The sequence below is a fragment of the Phoenix dactylifera genome, chromosome 7, assembly GCF_009389715.1.
Source record: "Phoenix dactylifera cultivar Barhee BC4 chromosome 7, palm_55x_up_171113_PBpolish2nd_filt_p, whole genome shotgun sequence".
Classification (NCBI taxonomy): domain Eukaryota; kingdom Viridiplantae; phylum Streptophyta; class Magnoliopsida; order Arecales; family Arecaceae; genus Phoenix; species Phoenix dactylifera.
In genome coordinates this window covers 7,750,417-7,768,265 of record NC_052398.1, presented here as the reverse complement: position 1 = coordinate 7,768,265, position 17,849 = coordinate 7,750,417, and the positions used below count along the sequence as shown (strand labels likewise).

General features: G+C 41.9%; 2 protein-coding genes across 2 annotated transcripts; both read right to left on the bottom strand.

The window, feature by feature from the left end:
• Positions 1-605: 605 nt before the first annotated feature.
• On the bottom strand, positions 606-13,602 carry LOC120111332 (translocase of chloroplast 90, chloroplastic-like). The gene is given in 13 exon segments (XM_039128175.1): positions 606-1,539; positions 1,542-2,097; positions 2,099-2,165; positions 2,167-2,254; positions 2,257-2,452; positions 2,454-2,779; positions 2,782-2,905; positions 2,907-3,005; positions 3,007-3,333; positions 3,335-3,504; positions 8,004-8,119; positions 8,296-8,412; positions 13,329-13,602. Coding segments are annotated over 11 exon segments (2,331 nt in total). The 5' UTR covers position 8,119; positions 8,296-8,412; positions 13,329-13,602; the 3' UTR covers positions 606-1,276.
• Positions 13,603-14,931: 1,329 nt separating this feature from the next.
• On the bottom strand, positions 14,932-15,720 carry LOC120111399. Its single transcript, XM_039128449.1, has one exon. It carries the CDS (start codon positions 15,718-15,720, stop codon positions 14,932-14,934), a length of 789 nt encoding a protein of 262 aa, XP_038984377.1.
• Positions 15,721-17,849: the final 2,129 nt, after the last annotated feature.

Genomic DNA, 17,849 nt, shown 5'->3' with positions numbered 1-17,849 from the left:
CATTTAGGGGACAATCATGGTACCAAGTGTTGTTTTGGTACAGTGCCATTGGTACCATGTTTACAATAATAAGAGTTTTGTTAAAAAGACATAAAAAAAAAAAACAATATCAAAATGCCAATTGAACTCATGTAATTAGAGGAAAAGAACATGAACAAGTCTTTTCCCCCCCCCCCCCCCCCCCCCCCCCCCCCCCCCCCCCCCCCCCCCCCCCCCCCCCCCCCCCCCCCCCCCCCCCACCCCCCCCCCCCCCCCCCCCCCCCCCCCCCCCCCCCCCCCCCCCCCCCCCCCCCCCCCCGTTTTTTTCCTTATCCTTTTTGCCGCAAATGAGACTAATAAAACACTCGAGGCATAGTAGCATTGAGTCTGGATGAATATAAGCATTTTGGTAAATATAGAGCAACATTTTGGTGACATGAGGAATTGAAGAACTTCAGCATTTAGGAACTCATTCAGATTACATTTGCTGTAACTGATGTGTATTATAACTAGAAGTTGTATACCATCTGCCGTTGCACCCTTCAAAATCATAGGGTTTCTGTATCAGCCTTGCTGATGGTATTGATGTATCCCCACAATGATATTTTTTTTGGATTTTCGGGTCATTCACCTCGTAACCAAAATCAGATGTAATCCATCTAATTTCTCCCTGCTCAATTCATAAAGGCAGTACTGGTATATGAATCTGTTTCAACTTTCAAGCAATGTTGAAACAACCATCCAAATAATTACGAGATGTTCAGAAGCCCACCTAAAATTTCTGCTCATAGAGGGCTCATCACCCAGGCATTTTGCCATTCCTGTTAGTTTAGCATTTTAGGTAAACCTGATGTCACCATTTTCATCAAAAAGAAAGGTGCTGGCAGTATATCTCGCAACCAAAAAGAGCCCATCAAAGCAAAGAAGATAATGCAGGTTCTGCGTCAATGCATTATTTGCAGCTTTTAATTACCTCGTGGCACGTACGGAGGCATCATCTGCCAAGATCTGCATATAAATAATAGTACACCCATGCAAAGATGAGTTGTGCAGGCTCAAAAAAAATCTTGAAGGAGCTTTCTTTGCCTCTAAAATTCATTAGCATATCCACTTGAGTCATCTCCCATCACTATTGTTACATTCATGGGCCCTTGAAGAATCGGAACGGTAGGAGGCATGTCCAACAGGAAAAAAGCCGCACCACTAACTTGTCTCTCAGCATCACAAGAAGAACAAAAACTATTGGTACTTCTATTCTGTTTATTTATCAACTAATAGGAAAACTAATGTTTCTCCATCAGCTCACAGCATCAGTCGGCCTTCTCCGAAATAAGGCCTGAACTAGCGAAAAAACTGCTACCAGTGCTATCTCAACATGTTCTGAAGTGCTGGTCCTTACGCAAACCTGACCCAACCTTCTATTGTTCAAATTGGCACTAACAGACATCTTCATACCACGGCCAACTCTTAAGTCTGACTGAATACTTCCCCCTAGAACCAACTCTTTATCCAAGGAAAGTAAAGTGGCGGCAAGCACCACTCTATCATCCCTAACAGGTAGTCTCTCCCTCGCATGGTTGCTTCTAAACCCCCTCCATATGCTACCTGACCACAGCCCCCCATCCGCCCAGCGTTCAGCGCCAGCAAAAATCTCCTCCCAACTGAAATGGAGTCCTCAAGTTTGGCACCAATAAAGTGCACACCACCAAATTTGGTCACAGAAAGCCCACCTCCAATTGTGTTAAATTGAAAGTTTCTAAACCTTGCATCTCCATGAACAGTATATACTAAATCCTTACCAGCAGTTTGAATGTCAATTCCTGAAAGCAAAGCATGGCCTCTTGGTTCCACGTACTTCACTGCAGATTCTGCTTGAATAACAAATTCCTTTTTATCCTTGCTTACCTGTCCCGCAAGTGTAGCCTGGAGATTCTTTTTCACATCCAGAGAAGCCTCCAAATTGATCCCATCAAACCCAACATCATGATCCCAGCCTTGGGGATCCAAAACGGGCCTCACAAGCCACTTATCATTGCTAAGAAAATATCGATATCTATAGGTAGGACAACCAGAGTCAAAGCTTGGTGGGACAGTCATATCAGACAATTGCACGGCTTCTTGGGGAAGCACCATTCTCAGAATCATCATTGCCTACAGATGTACCATTTGGTAGGAAGCATGCTTTCTCTTCTACTCCTAAGTTCCTCTTTCCACTGCTTCTTCAGAAACAAAGTTTCGCGATAGTCCAGCTCATTAAGATAAGCATTCCTTGAGCTCTAGATAATTTTTGAAACTGAGCTTTTGTTAATATCCGGATAGGGGGTAGCTGATCATAGTCATCCTCATCATTGTCTGAGAGCTCATCCACCTCATCATCAAAGCCACCGCCACTTGATGAAGAACGGGTGCGAAGAAGTGATGACAGGAGATGTGGCAGTGAAGGCAATCTGGTGCTTGTTGGTGTCAACTGAAAAGCTGTCCTGAAATTTTAGAAGGGAGTTTGCATCCCCCAAGACCTTAGTGGCTATGCACAATACCAAAAACTGAGACATCCAAACGTGACCATTTGGTAGAACCTTTTCGCCTTTTGTATTTCTCATACACAATGAATGGTTCTCCACCAAAAGGACAGGGATCTCAAGCTGCGAGTTGGAAATTACCTGGTTTATATAACGCTGCACCAAATGTGTACGCTGGTCAACGAATGTTTCAAAGCTCACAGGGTAACCATCAGGTCCTTCGGAAGGCGGCGAGGAAGAATGAGTCATGACAAGCATGGTGTTGAACCAGATGGATGAACAAAAACATCAGTTATAAGCTTCAGTAGTGGGTAATCACTGTAGCCCCTGTTGATGGCATCAAGCCGTTCAAAATATAGAACAATGTCTGGTGGAGATTTTCTTATAAAACTTCTCACCGCAAGCATTGAGTTCTCTATTTCGACGTTGGTTACCATGTGCAGGTGAAAGGCCTGGTGTATCTATTACTGTAACCTTGATTCCTTTAATAAATCCAACAAACTTCTTGGATACTATCAGTGGCAGGTTCAAATGCATTAGTTGCTGCCTTTTCTTCATCAAAAATTGAATTTATGGTTGCACTCTTGCCTACACCAGTTCTCCCCAGGACAAGAATCTTAAATGAGAAGTCCACAGGGGGTCGACCAGCAGCCTCTTGCTCTACTGCTATAGCTTTAGCCTTATTGATCGTAAGACCAGGTCTCTTCACATCTGACTCCCCAGCTCGTATCATGCTTGCAAGTTGCAACCTGTATAAAACCTGTGCAACTACAAGATTTTCTGGTGGCTGTCCAATCCGATGGACAAGACGCAAGAACTTGATTTGAAGAGCTTCAAACTTTGCTTAGCGGGTCTGCATTATTATCATCATCATTATATTGCACTAGATGAGAAGCATCAGCTGTAACATTCTGCGGGCTGGCCGGAAATTCAGTTACTTGGTTATTACTGGACCGGGGAGCACCAGAAGATACTGTTCTTGCCATGCTCACCGCATCTATCGTAGCTGGAACACAAAGAACATTACTTGGTAAACTTGCTGAAAGTGCAAAAAAGTTTAGCATTTGGAACATGGAGCTTTAGCAGAATAGCAAACTTGTTCTGTTATTTTAACAAATTTATGAGACAGAGTCATAATGGCAAGGCATAACTCATATATGTTTAACATCCATTATACGAAAATAGATTATACATGAAACCTTTCTTTCGTTAAAATTTACGCTTTTAAATAGTGATGGAGATATAATTAATGGGTTTGACAGATGGCATTGGATGACTAGGTTTAGAAAGTCAAGACAACATATTCTCTTTCATAAATTTATTTCCTTCAGTTTTATAAAGTTTAAAAGGTTTAATTAACCACACATCCATGTGTTCCAAAAATTCCACAGATTTATGCTTCAACAAAGCAAAGGAGATTCAAAACATAAATCAGTTTCCCACTAACTTTTCTCTGAAAACATATTGGCAAAATCAGGGGGAAATCAGAATCCATTCAAAAAGGTAATTATTTTAAAATGTGTTTTCAATTTGTTCAGAAAATGAAGAAGACTTGCCTTGGATTACTGATGTAGTCTACGTCTTAAATTAGGTTTAGTTAATTTGTTGTTTTCATCAAGTCTTCAGAAGGTTAGGTATTTCTTACTTTCTTGCAATTATCGTACTACTTTTTAGAGATATTATTTTTTTACTGGATTATGCAGTCCTGTTATGTGTAGGATTATCATCTAAAAGTCCTATTTTAGGCCTATGTTGGTTTAGTTTTTAAACTCATTAAGGTTGTAGCTTGAAAAGATTTGATGGTCTTTTATGTGGGATCCTATGGAATTACGAATTTATTAATTTTAGAAAATCTTTAGTTATCTTTCTTTTGATATGATGGAGTTTTATGTTGACTAAGAGTCTTATTTCGTAAGTTAGTAACCTAGGTCTATTATAGCTAACTTGGGAGTCTTTTTATGATTAGGAAAATTTGTTTTAAAGTCATTTGAGTGTCCATGAGTCTGGGTCCATGGGGAGTGACAAATTCTATATGATTTATGGATTTTATTGAATAAGCGACTTCTTTGTCAAGGCTTGTCATCCAATATTGTCTCTCTTTTCTCTATACTTCTTCTTCCAACCCCTTTTCTCTTTTCCTCTACTTTTATGCTCTCATCTGCTCTATCATCTGTCAAAAAAAGGAAGAAAATTCAGATCCGTCCAGATCTGAAACCCATTTTAGCAGACAACTATTTTATTTGCACAATAGTGCTAAAGAGGCTGTATTAATTACTTAGACAAGATCTTTCGCTGAATGGGTTTCAAAATTCATGCATCATCAAGAAGACTTCATATTCACTAGAGATTGGAGGACATGAGGCTATACATACTAGCAGCAATGTTTGTGGCTAGTCAAGGGAGTTCAGATATGGATGTAAAAAATTCCTTTTCCTGAATGCTTTGCTTGTGGTAAGATGAATTTTGTGAAACCTGCAAGAATAGTGATCCCCCTTTCTGCCTCTTCTAAATTTATTTATCATTTCCATAATCACAATAGGCATTATCCATGTTCTTCAGACTGCATATCTACACCCTTCAGCCACAGGCAAATTGCCAGCATAAAGTTGATAGCTGTTCTCAAAAGTTGAAAGAGCAAAATGCATATCTGAATTTCACATTCATAAACATCAACAAATGCATCGGTAACTGTTTAGCATGTTCGAATCTTGCTTTTCTTATTCCATCTGTTAAATTCAGCTTTTAGTCCAAATCATGGAATGCCGTACCGGTCCGGTCCTAGACCGGTACCGGAACCACAAGAAAACCGGTATTTTCCGATTTTTTAGCTGAACCGGCCGGTACGGAGCCTGTACCGGTCGGTACTAGCCGATACCGCTTGGTTTTTTTTTTTTGAACCACAGCGCCTCACGCTGTGGTTTTTGAAACCACTGCATACCGGCCGGTACGTACCGGACCGGACCCGGTACCAGTATGGCGGACCTTGGTCCAATTATCTACCTACAATGCAGTAACATTTCTGTATACTATACCTTCTTTTGTAACAATTACTAATGTAGTATGCTCCAACTAAATAAAGACTATTGATTTGTTCTTTGAAGTATACTATTATAATCATCCCCAGTCCAAGCTCTCATAAATTTAATTGCTTGAAAATTGTAAGGAGTAACTTATTTTTTTCCAAAAAACATATAGTAAGTGCATTCACTATGCATATCATGTCATGTTGGTACCAAATGTTACTTCATTTATATTTTGATATCCATGTTCATAACAGATGTCATATGCTGCGCGGTTTGTGAATGAAAAACAATGTGCAATGTGTTATGCAGCAGTTTGAAAATAAACATGAAGAAAGGAAGAAACTTGCATGAGAAATTAGTAATTTGATGGAACAACTTGGTTAAAAACAAGGACAGATAATCAGAGAAACATTTGACATGTTAAACCAAAATTTTCATGAAATATTGCTTTTTGATGTACTCTTACAGGTGAGTGTTGGATAAGCTTCAAGGTACATGCCTATGTTCTTTCATTAAATCTTCCAATTGAATAGATGTTGGTATGACCATAAAAGGCTGTAGATGTTCAAGCCAGAAAAAACATATCCAAATTTGAAAATAAGCATCAATACAAAGTCATTGTTGCTTATGTTCATGTGAGAACATTGCTATTCAGTCATCCTTTTGATTAAATTTTCTATTCAAATTTTTCTACAAAAAAGGGTTCGTTTCTCTACGATTCCCATAATCTTTCCCTCCTTTCTCTTACAATATTCACTAACAAGGTGATCAAACTAAATAAGTATCAATATCTTAAGTAATTTTACAAGAAGCATTGGCCTAGCTACAGTATTTATTTTGATTTTGCAACATACATTCTTGAAAGTTGTAGCATGTGTTTTATGGGTTTGAGTTGCCGAAACTTGACAGGTATAACCTATATAAGTTATGTTTATCACCAACAATTTACACGTAGAAGAATGATTTCATAACAAATGTTATTTGGATAAGCAGAATATGTTGCCTAAATGTTCACAACATTTATACTTATCATGACGAGGCCAGACCTTGTCATATTGATCGGTGCCTGTGCCTAGCATCATGCTGGACGATACATGTGGTCTGTTTGGACTAGATTTTATTAACTCAACAAAAGGCAGGACAGTTGGGACATAGAAAGTGCACAATAAAACAGACGGAGCATGATAAGAAAGGAGTGTTGCAGTAAGTGAATTTTTAAAGCTAGAAACAGAAAAACTAGAAATAGGTAAGGGACAAGTTAAGGATTGGCGCAAGGTAAAAGAAAGAAGATTTCTCTAACAAGATAAAATGTGCCATGAAGATAAAGTAGTTTCCTGTAAAGAGAAGGGTTAGTGCGCAAGGGTCTGAAAAGTTGGGCTTGCATCTATAGATGAAAATTTGCCAAAAAAAAAAAGGTTTGTATTTTGAAACTCAGACATTAACTACAATCAGCCATGATAACGATCAATGGAGAAGAAGGATTCGTAAACGGTAGGCACAGATCATTGGTATTGGATGTATCGTTAGGTTGTGCCGAGTCAAGTCTGCACACAGGCTCCCTATGGATTCTTAGTACATGACAAAGAGCATAATATATGTGAGCACAATAAGAGGATGCAACAAGGTCCGCCGTACCGGTACCGGTCGGTGTACCGGTGGCGTCCCGGACCGGTACGAAACCGGTCCCGTATCGGTCCGTACCGGTGGCGTATCGGTCCGAACCGGTGGCGTACCGGTCCGAACCGGTGGCGTACCGGTCCGAACCGGTTCCGTACCGGTTCTTCAACAATAAATTACCAGTACCGGATTTTACGCTGATCCGGGTACCGGTCCCAGGCCGGACCGGTACAGCAGACCATGGGTTGCAAAACAGTCAGGCAAATAAAGTTTCAAGCCTTGTCTTGTTAAGTAATTACTCCTTGATTTTTTGGTGCAAATCAACATGCACATTATTATACCTTTAAGCAATCGAAGGTAAAGCAGGCCATGATCAATTGACTTTCAAGCATAGCCTACATATTTTTATAGCTTTAGGCAAATCAACCTGCACAGCTATATATACCTTTATGCAATCCAAGGCAAAGCAGGCCATGACAAATTGATTTTCAAGCATAGCCCACACTTTTTTCTTGGATAAGCACCCCGCTTATACTCATTTACAATTTCAAGAAGAATAAATGCTCCATTATTTTCAGTTTGATATTCCATCACTAAACTGAATACCTATATCCCCAAGCAAGGATCACTAAAGATAACCCCTACCACGGTTAAAACCCCCATACATGCACGTGCACATGCAAAAACAAGAATATTTATCTGTTATGCAATAATGCAGGCTTGAACTCAATATCATGCACATAAATAATTGGGTTCATAGATATCTAAAGAGAAAACTGATAATATGGCTTTGCTAATGATCATAAAGAACAAGGATAACCATTCAATAACATGAGATAACTATGTCGCTTGAAGGAATAAACACCTCGACTGCCAACATCCCCATCTGGTGACTCCTCATCAAAGAAGCTGAAAGGTCTTGCTGACAGAAATGATTTAGAAACCAGTTGGCAAGAAATCCACTTTTTAAAGTTCATCATCCTGTATGAAAATGGGAGAAAATCACACTCATATAGTGTAAAATTTCAACAACCATATATCAACAAAATTTACTCTTCTATCATGCTGAAAAGAATTTACAAAAGAAAAAAGTAGCTGTTAGCAAAATTGCCTCAAAAAGCCCATCAAGGTAAACTAGGTTTTCTATATAGATATACCTTTAAATCATAATTTCCTCCAGTCATAAGCAGTGGTTTTGCTTTTTTCATCTTTCGAGTCCTTCTAACATGAGCATTACTGATGAACAAACAATCTTTGTTTGACAAAGGATACACCTAAGATTATATGGTAACATCATCAATCATTTAGTATCCCTTCATGGGTCAGTATCATTGTAGCAGTGTAAAACAATGGTGGTTCCCCAAAGATAACAAAAGTCTAAGTGTTATAGCATCTTTTAAATAATCCAAATCATCATTCCAATATTTGCAGGGGAAAATGCATCTCATCAATTTGTCATTGAAAGACATGTCAGAAAATGGTTTTAGTACGATCACATATGAACATTCTCAAAAGAAGAAATACTTGCAATGCGACTACATATCTGCTGCCATTAGATCATATAAAATTAAATTTCATGGAAAGCAGATTGCATGGAGGTGTCAGGTGTGGGGAGGCAACTTTTATATGTCATGCAGTCTAAGCAAATGTCTACTATGTGCTGAAGAAAAAGCTACGATAATAGACTATTGCTCTAAATGCTTGATGGGCTATAGGATGGAGATCGATTAGTTATAATCCTAATATATATGCATGACATCAACTACCGAACACTGGAATGCAAAATAGGTCAAAAGTGTCAATTTCCAACCCAAGAACATAAACAAATAGAGCTAGAGTATTACAACTCTGGTAAGCAATATATAGGCATTGGTTACCCAATCCAATTTAGCCTTTCTTTATCTCCACAGGTCCTAGATTTTTGTGAAACTCTTCGTTGCAATGACTTGCTTATTCAAGAAACTACGAGTACAAGGCTGGGTTGTGCATTATTTCAGTCATGAACAAAAATCAGAATTCATTTTACAGTTTGAGCTTCTTTCCACAACCAGCTATTTACCTATACCAGAACTCCACCTTTCCATCCGGGCTGTGACTGGCATTACCAGTATACTGAAATTGTTAACAGCATGTATGCTGAAGCAGAAAAGCATTGGCTGTAGTTGTGGCAAGACAAAATAATTTTTCAGTCGTAGTGGGACTTACACCAAGGATCAGCATTGTCAGTACCAAATCAATAACTCTTAACACTTGTCAATTGTCACAGATGAAATTACTCCTAATACAAAAAAGGATGTGTCATAGTTTATATAATTTGCAGATGATACTGTTTGGCCTGATGAAAAAGATGACAAGGTTTTTCAGAACAGGATTAATGGAGGAAAGCCTTCAAGGATAAGGGTCCAAAAAATAGTAAAACAAAATAAGGGTGTAAAAAAGCAATTTTAATGGAAATAAAAAATAAATTAGTAGCCCATGAAAATTGGTGACCATGTGATAATGGTGTCTCCATTTTACATTCTTGGGTATACTGCACATAGAATTAAGAAAGGAGAGAGAACTCATACATGAAAACATAAGAAGCAAAGAGGTGCTCAGATGTGAAACATAATTGGTACATTCCTTGGTCACTTAAAGAAAACATCACAAAACAACAATAAAGCATGGAATAATGAATAATTTAAATGTTGGGCAACTAAAAGGATCCAAGGAAAAACATGAATGTGAAAAAAATGAGATTGTTGGGTTAGGTATGTTGCAAAATTAGGAAGCACAAAGTAAAGGACAAGTATGTTGAAGTCAGATCCAATGAAGATCTGACCTGCTCAATTCTATGTTGAAAGGTCTAGAAAGAAAAAGGGGGAAGACTTAGGCTACTACCGGTGGAGGCTAAAAGAGTATGGAAGAGCTTGAAATGACACTAGAACATAGCCCTTAACAAGAATATGTGTTTGAGGATTCGTGAAAACAACAGCAAGTGTATGGGATAAGGATTGTCTTTTACAGTAATGTAGTGACATTGAAGGCAAACTATATACACTTCTATATACTTTGTCTTAGGAACGAGAAGCCTCTCCCACATACATGCCATATAATTTGGAATAAAATCATAAATTCACTTTACATGGAATCACCAACATGATAAAATGATACCACCATTTAGAATTATTTTAAACAAACTATATTAGTCTCCGCATATGGTATCTCCACCAATCCCCATCATAAAGAACTTGAAGCTTTTGAACGATCAGGAAACATGTCGTGCTATTATTTTGGATCATTTTGGCCTCCTTTTGGCCTGTGGAAAACACTAACAGTCTGCATTTTTTACTTAGTATTTTGCCAGGAAATTTCTTAAGATATTTATACACTTATTCTTTTACTAAGCTCCCCAACATGAAAACTTTGTTTTGAATACCATTGTTAAGTTATAACGATATATAAAGGTTATATATACATGCATACGAATATACATGCAGATAGGTACATAGATGGCAACTGAAAAAATCCATAACGGATAATTTTTTAAATATATATTTGGGACAAGCATGTAAGCTTGCTCCTTCTAATAATACAATCATTAATTTCTTTCTTTTTCTCTTTGAAGAAAAACAAGCTATTTTCCATATCCAAGGTACAGATAAGAGAATTTAAAATTCAACCTCCAACAAGCTAACTAACCAATATAATGGCCTCCAATATCATAATATATTTCCTCCAAGGATGACCAACAAAAGGTGATGTAGTTTAAGTTTAAATTGGGTTTAGCTTAATTATTAATTTTGGATTTTTGTCAATTGTTGCTGTTTGGGGGACCTAGGTAAGGTTTTCTATTTTCTGTTAATTTTTCTACTTAGTTTAGGGCCTAGTCCTTTTAATGGGTTCTTGAGTGAAGTAGGATTGGTGTCTAGAGTCCTGCTTTAGGTTTAAGTTGTGCTAGGAAAGATCTAAATCATTAGGGTTGTGTTTTGGATTTATCTGATGGCTTTCTCTGTGCAGTTCATAGAGATATGAGGTTTGCTATGCATGAATCCTCAATTGTTCAGTGAAAGAACACCCTTCTCTTTTAAGTTGGTCTTAGGAATCCAGACCAAATCTGATAATTATCTGTTTAAAGAAACAATAGACCATGACAGGGTCTAATCTATTCTAGAAGAGTGCCCTAGTTTGTCTCATATATTGCTTTTGGTGATTGTTTAGGATCGAAAGTTCTATCAAGAACCGTTCCAAACCGTCCGGTTCGTAGCGTCCCGAGCCGTAGTCCGAGACGGCTCCGGCGACGAAAACGAGACCGGCGCCGAGAAAAAAGAGGAAAAGCGAGAGAGAGAGCGGGGGGAGGAAGAGGAAGGAAGAGAGTGGAAGGTCGAGGCCAGCTTTCGCAGCCAGCTGGCGAAGGCCGGGGAGCCGCCGCACGAAGGAGGGAGTCGCGGAAGAGGGGATCGCTCTGGTCCTTGTTTCGAACGAAACAAAGGACCGGAGGGAGCCCTTCTTCCGCGGCTTTCCGACGGCTCTCCAACCCTCCATTGGCTCTCCGCCAGCCTCACTCACCTCCCTCTTCTTTCTCTTTTTCTCTCTTCAAAACAGGGGACCGGAGGGAGCCCTTCTTCTACCGCTTTCCGATGGCTCTCCAACCTCCGCCTCCTCCGCACGGCGGCTCTCCGGCCCTCCGCTGGCTCTCCGCCGGCCTCACTCGCCTCCCTCCTCTCTCTTTTCCTCTCTCGTTCTCTCTCTTTCTCGCCTCTTCTACTGTGTCGGTACGGGCCCGGCACAAAACAACGCGGGTCTATACCGGCTCATCCCGCCGAGCAATCGGTACGGTATCTAAAATCGGTTCCGCCGACCCTGCCCCTAACACTATTTTTTTTGGTAGATAATTCCCTCACGCTCTTTAATAAAAACAAGAAGGAAAGGGGGGAAAAAAAGAGGATTGTTCCCTGCATATCCTCAACAGATTCCCTCTTTCTCCAGCTTTCATAAATTAACCTAATTTTCCCTGCCCTTTGCCACCTTATAATATGAAAATGAACTTTGCAACATATATATCATTTCAAGAGCATTGGATTAAAGATAATTATTCCATTAATAATGAAAGAAATTCCTAGATGAAAGAAATTTGATGGCAGTGTTGATCAAATTGCAGAAAATTGAATGGTTCGCTCATTCTATGATAACAAGTTTATGCGATCTTCATGACAGAACTACTTACTGTACCTGTTTGTCGTCTGCAATACTAATAACACAACCTGAGAAACAATGTGTCAGCTCTAATAGATCCCATGTTACTCCTTTATAAATGTGACATGCTACCATGCATTCCTGTCAAAGGTTTCACCTTCTGATGTTGCAAAGCTCTTTTAAATTGATATTAATCTTGATGCCAAAATATTGTCACGAATTGCTTTCACCATTGGAAAGCATATAAATTTCCACATTCTCATTACAATCATTTTCGCCCACTCATTATCTTGAAACACACAACTATGTCAAACCTAAAACTACTACCACATGTTTTCTACACTGACATATTTCACAGGACATCATTCCAAGCCATGATGATATTGAGATCAAAACAGTTGCACAGATCAAGTGGCACAAAAATTTAGTGATTGTACAAAACTAGAGCAAGAAAATATAAGAGAAAAACCTAAGCGTGATAAGAAGCATAGGACATAAACAGACCATCCTGCCTCTTTAGTCCTAGTCAAAAACTAATGAGAATTCGTACAGCAAACAAAGCAACCAAATTATCCCCATGAAGCAGAAGCACCGACGAGTACAGCATGCTTAGCATACGCATCAGATATCGAGAAAAGAATCGACCTTTATGGCATCTGACCAAGGAAAATCAGTTCTGAAGGTTTTCTATGATCAGAAAGATTCCGATGTTAAAAGAAAACTCATTCTTGAAGTCGTTTATTTTGGAGAATCATTTGGTTCCTTCTTCTTGGTGCATTAGGGCATAGCATGAATGAATTCAACATCTCAAACATTAAAAAAAAGAAGAAGAAGAAATAAGCAATCTTGAAGCCATTTAATTAAACAGAAGCCATCGCGAAGATTTGTTCACGTTCACCAAGATTCAATTTTGAAACTATATTTTCCGAATTGACACCTTATCTATCCTAAGAATCACATGATCCGAAGCATTCGGTATCGGAGAAAGAACAAAAGGAGGGATTGAACAAACTACCTTCTTGAGAGGAGAAAACTAGATCGAATCCACCAGGGTTCATGGACGCAATCGCCGCCGCCGGCGCTGGTGCAAGCCCTCTAGGGCCCCTCGGATGCTACCGTTTTGATTGGTAAAAGAATACCTCTGTAATCTATGCACGTCTATAGAGAAATAATACTACTACCGCACTTGGTTATTCGGAGAAGACTCAGAAGAGGGGATAAGAGAGAGAGAGAGAGAGAGGTGCAGACTTGTTATGGCGGCTTCCTTCCCTGACCATCCAACCATTCTAATTTCTTTTTTGTCTGGTCCGACCCCTTCTTGAGTTTTGACGAGAATTCTTATGTAGAAAAGACTCTACAACACCTGACCCAAATCCAAACCCAATGGGATTAATATGTTTGGTTTGGACCTAGTCTTGGTAAAGGATTAGTATTTGTTACACTTTTCTAGCAACTTAGCAACCAAAATATCGTTATAAATACCAGGAAAGATTGGATTGGGGATGATAGTAAAAGCTCAGAACAGATTTGTTTGAGCAAGATCCTGACTGTTTTTCACGTAGTCTCTCACCAAACAATCAGGTGTTAGTGCCTTCCACTAATCTCTTTTGATTATTTTATCTGATAATCATATCTCTTTTTGGTCTCAAATTTTCAGTCTTGGATGATGCATCGTAATTAAAGTGGAGAATAGTTCTTCTTCCTTTGCTTGAAGAAAGTAATTTACTTGGAGCCAGAGACGTGAAACGAGTTACACATGTATAACATATTTGAATTAGACTTCTGAGTCAATTTAGCATTGTTCATCCTTGACAATGTTGGATTCGTGCATTGGAAACTATTGGCAAATGAAATGCTTTTTTCCCCACAAATGGACGGTTCGTAAAATCCAACATTCTCAGGATCCAACTCAGACATTATTGCATTGTGATTTTTCGCACGTATGACGCACATTTAAGTGGAGTGAATTGAGAAGTGGCTTTTTAATTTTTCCAAAAAAGGTGGCGCATTGAATTGCCCATCAACAATGGAAGAATGGAAGATTGGGCGGGTTAACCCGAACCTAATCGGAGTTGGACTGGATGGATGGGTTTAGGCACAACTCAAATTGGGTTCGGGTTGAAAATCCTGACCTCATTCAAATTCGGGTTGGATTTGGATTGAGATATCATGGAACCTGGCTTAATCCGGACTCAAACCTAGATGAATATACAATATACTCTACTCCATTGTAGCTTCATTGTTTGAGATCCCGCTTGCGTTTGTTCGATTATATAAAATCGGGATTGATATTATCCTTTCATAGTCACATGCTACCATTCCTAGCTTATTTTATTTTACTTTTAGATATTATTCAAATGATTTGGAAAAATTAACTGGTGTTTAGCTAAATCGATCCAACAGATCCAACCTAACTCAAACCAATCTGATTTTGAAACTGAGCTCAAAAAAATTGAGGCCGTGTCGGATTCAAGTTGGAAAGGTCGAGTTAAAGGTTGGGTTGGATTTTTTTTTTTTTTTTTTGGTAAATCGGCAACTCACATATGACGGGTGTGAAGCCTGGCCAACAAAATCAGAAAACAAAATGCTACGCAAGGTCGAAGGCACAGCCTCGTGGCCTATCCAAGAAAAGTCTCCCGAATGATGAGCCGCGAAGGAAGCAACTCAATCAGCTGCACCGTTTGCCTCCCGATATACGTGCGAGGCTTGGTAGGAGACAATCTCCCCCAAAGCTCTACGGATATCATGAAGCAGCGGCCGGTCCTCGACTGAGCACCCCCTTCCCGGATCCACCCAATCACCGTGGTCGAGTCCCCCTCGAGAAGGATGTGACCCGCACCAAGTACCCGCCTCGCATAGGAGACACCCTCCCAGGCCGTCCGAAGCTCTGCGGTCATCACTGATGAGTCAAAAATCCTACGTCCACCTGCCGCCACAAGTCTGGCGTCATGATCCCTAATAATAAATCCCACACCTCCGCAGCTCCCATCCGCTGATACGCTGCCATCGAAGTTCACTTTGAGAAAGCCAGGAGGTGGGGGCACCCAGGATACTAGTATCGTCCTGGACGCTGCAAGAGCAGAATGGGGGCCCCAGATGTCCCCGGCCAACCCAGTAGGTGTAGCCTCAATAGAGCCAGTGATCTCCGCCGCAAGCCGTAGAGCTCGGTCCGCCACCAACCTCGGATGGTGGCTCTCACCATTGAAAACCCATGTATTCCTCTCCAGCCAACACTGATAGGCCAGGTAGGCATCACGAGTCCCCCTCTCCTCTCGTACAGACCCCCGGACCGAGGCCTCCAAGTGACGTAGGAACTCCTCAATGGACGCCCACACCTGCCTCTGGTCGGGCTGAACTGAAGCATGTCCTCCATATCTGACTAGCTCTAGGGCACTCAAAAAGAGCATGATAGATGGTCTCCTCCGTTGCCTGACAAGCTCCACATCCGGCCGGGACCCTCACTCCCCGTCTCACCAAAACCCCACTAGTAGGTAAACACCCCCAAGCCACCTTCCACAGGAACAAGGCCACTCGGGGGTGAATGTGCATCCTCCAAATCCAGCCGCAGTCCATCTGTCTCGCAGAGGGCCCTCTACCAATTGCTAAGAGGTCCCGAACTCTCACAGTCGTCCTACCTGTCCTGCTTCATACCCTCCTATCCACTGCCTCCCCTCCGGGATCGGCAAAGCCAGGACGCGCTCAGCAAGGTGCTCCCCGAATACCTGTCGAACAAGACTCGCATCCCACCTCCGCTCCCCCTGGGCAAATAAGGCACCACACTCTACGTCCCTCCAGCCAACCATGGTCAATCTCGGTGGGCCAACCCCTGCAATGCTACCTCAACCAGCCATCTGTCCTCCAAAATGCTGATCGACCGCCCATCCCCAATTTCCCACCTGATGTCTGGCATCACTCCTGGGGCGCGAACGCAGATCTCTCTCCAGATAAAGGAAGCTCCTTGGCCAGTACGTAGGACGTAGTGGGGGGCAGGATCCCCGTACTTCGCCCTCAACAATGAGCCCCAAAGGCCCTCAGGCTCTAGGAGAAACCTGGCTGCCAACCTGGTCGCCAGTAACTCCCTCCCGCTCGACCAATGAGTGAATACCAAGTCCTCCCCCGTCGGTCGGCTGGCAAATAGACTCCCAAAGCCACCAGATGAACGCCCGTCTCTGCTCCCCGCCGTCCCCAGATGAATGTGCGAAACATCCTCTCCAATCCCTGGATCACAGCAAGAGGGACCAGTGTATTGGAGAGCAAGTAAATGGGGATGGAGCTCAACACTGACCGTACCAAAATGACTCGGCCCATCATCAACAATGCACCCGCCTGCCAACTCTCCAAACGGTGGGTGACGCTCAGCTCCATGGATGTACACTCCCTCCGACGTAGACGGCGTCCCGTAATAGGCACCCCGAGATATGTAAGGGTCCCTCCCTGCTCTCCAATTCCTAGAAGACTCATAATAGACTGCCTCACCCCATGGTCAGTCTTCGGGCTAAAGAAAATGGCAGACTTGGTCAGATTAACCTGCTGCCCCCGACATACCACAATATGCCCCCAAGATCCTACTAATGGCCCGTGCTGATCTGCTCGTCGCGCGAGCTAACAGTATACAATCATCAGCGAATAACAGATGCAAAACCCTAGTCGTCCCGGCCGCCGGGCCATAGACCTCCAACTCCTGCTCATGGACGGCCTGTTTGAGTGCACGGGACAAAGAATCTGCACATAGAATGAACAAAAGTGGTGACAAAGGGCAGCCCTGTCTCAATCCTACCGACGACTCGAAGAAACACGATGGTGAGCCGTTAAACAATAAGGCAAAGGACGGGGACAATATGCAACCGAGCACCCATCTGACCCACTGTGGGTGAAATCCAAACCCCTCCAAGCATCGCCGCACAAACTCCCATCTCATCCTGTCGTATGCATATCAAGTTTGACTCCCATTAAGCACCTACACTTAGGCGCTTTCTGGAGGTCAGCCATGAACTCATGAGCAATGAGGACGTTATTCGAAATGGATCGCCCCCCAACGAAAGCCCCCTGCTCCGGGCAAATGAGTCTGGGTAGAATACCCCTCATCCTCTGGACTAGTACCCTCGCCACCACCTTATACAAGGTGGTGCACAAGCTAATCAGTCTGTAGTGGCTCGGCTCAACAGGGTCCTGTCTCTTCGGAATCAGTGTGATGAAGGTCCTCCTCCACTCCACGGGCATCGCTGTCGACACAAAAAACTGCTGGACCGCCGCAATCATCTCCTGTCTGACTATGTGCCAGTACCTCCTAAAAAAGACAGGAAGGAAGCCATCTGGGCCCGGGGCTCTGTCCTCGCCCAAAGACCAAAGGGCCGCCTGTACCTCATCCCCGGACACTGAACTGACCAGAGCTGCGTTCTCCTCCACTGACACCTGCCTCCCTGGTACCGGTCCGCATGCTCCTCCATCTGTACCACCTGACCTCGGTCTATCTGTCACGAAAAAACTGCACCAAGATCCTCCTCACTATCTCCTGATCCTCGGACACCTGCCCACT

Coding starts and splice junctions, on each gene's coding strand:
- LOC120111399 (XM_039128449.1), bottom strand. CDS start 15,720: ATGCTCTTTTTGAGTGCCCTAGAGCTAGTCAGATATGGAGGACATGCT.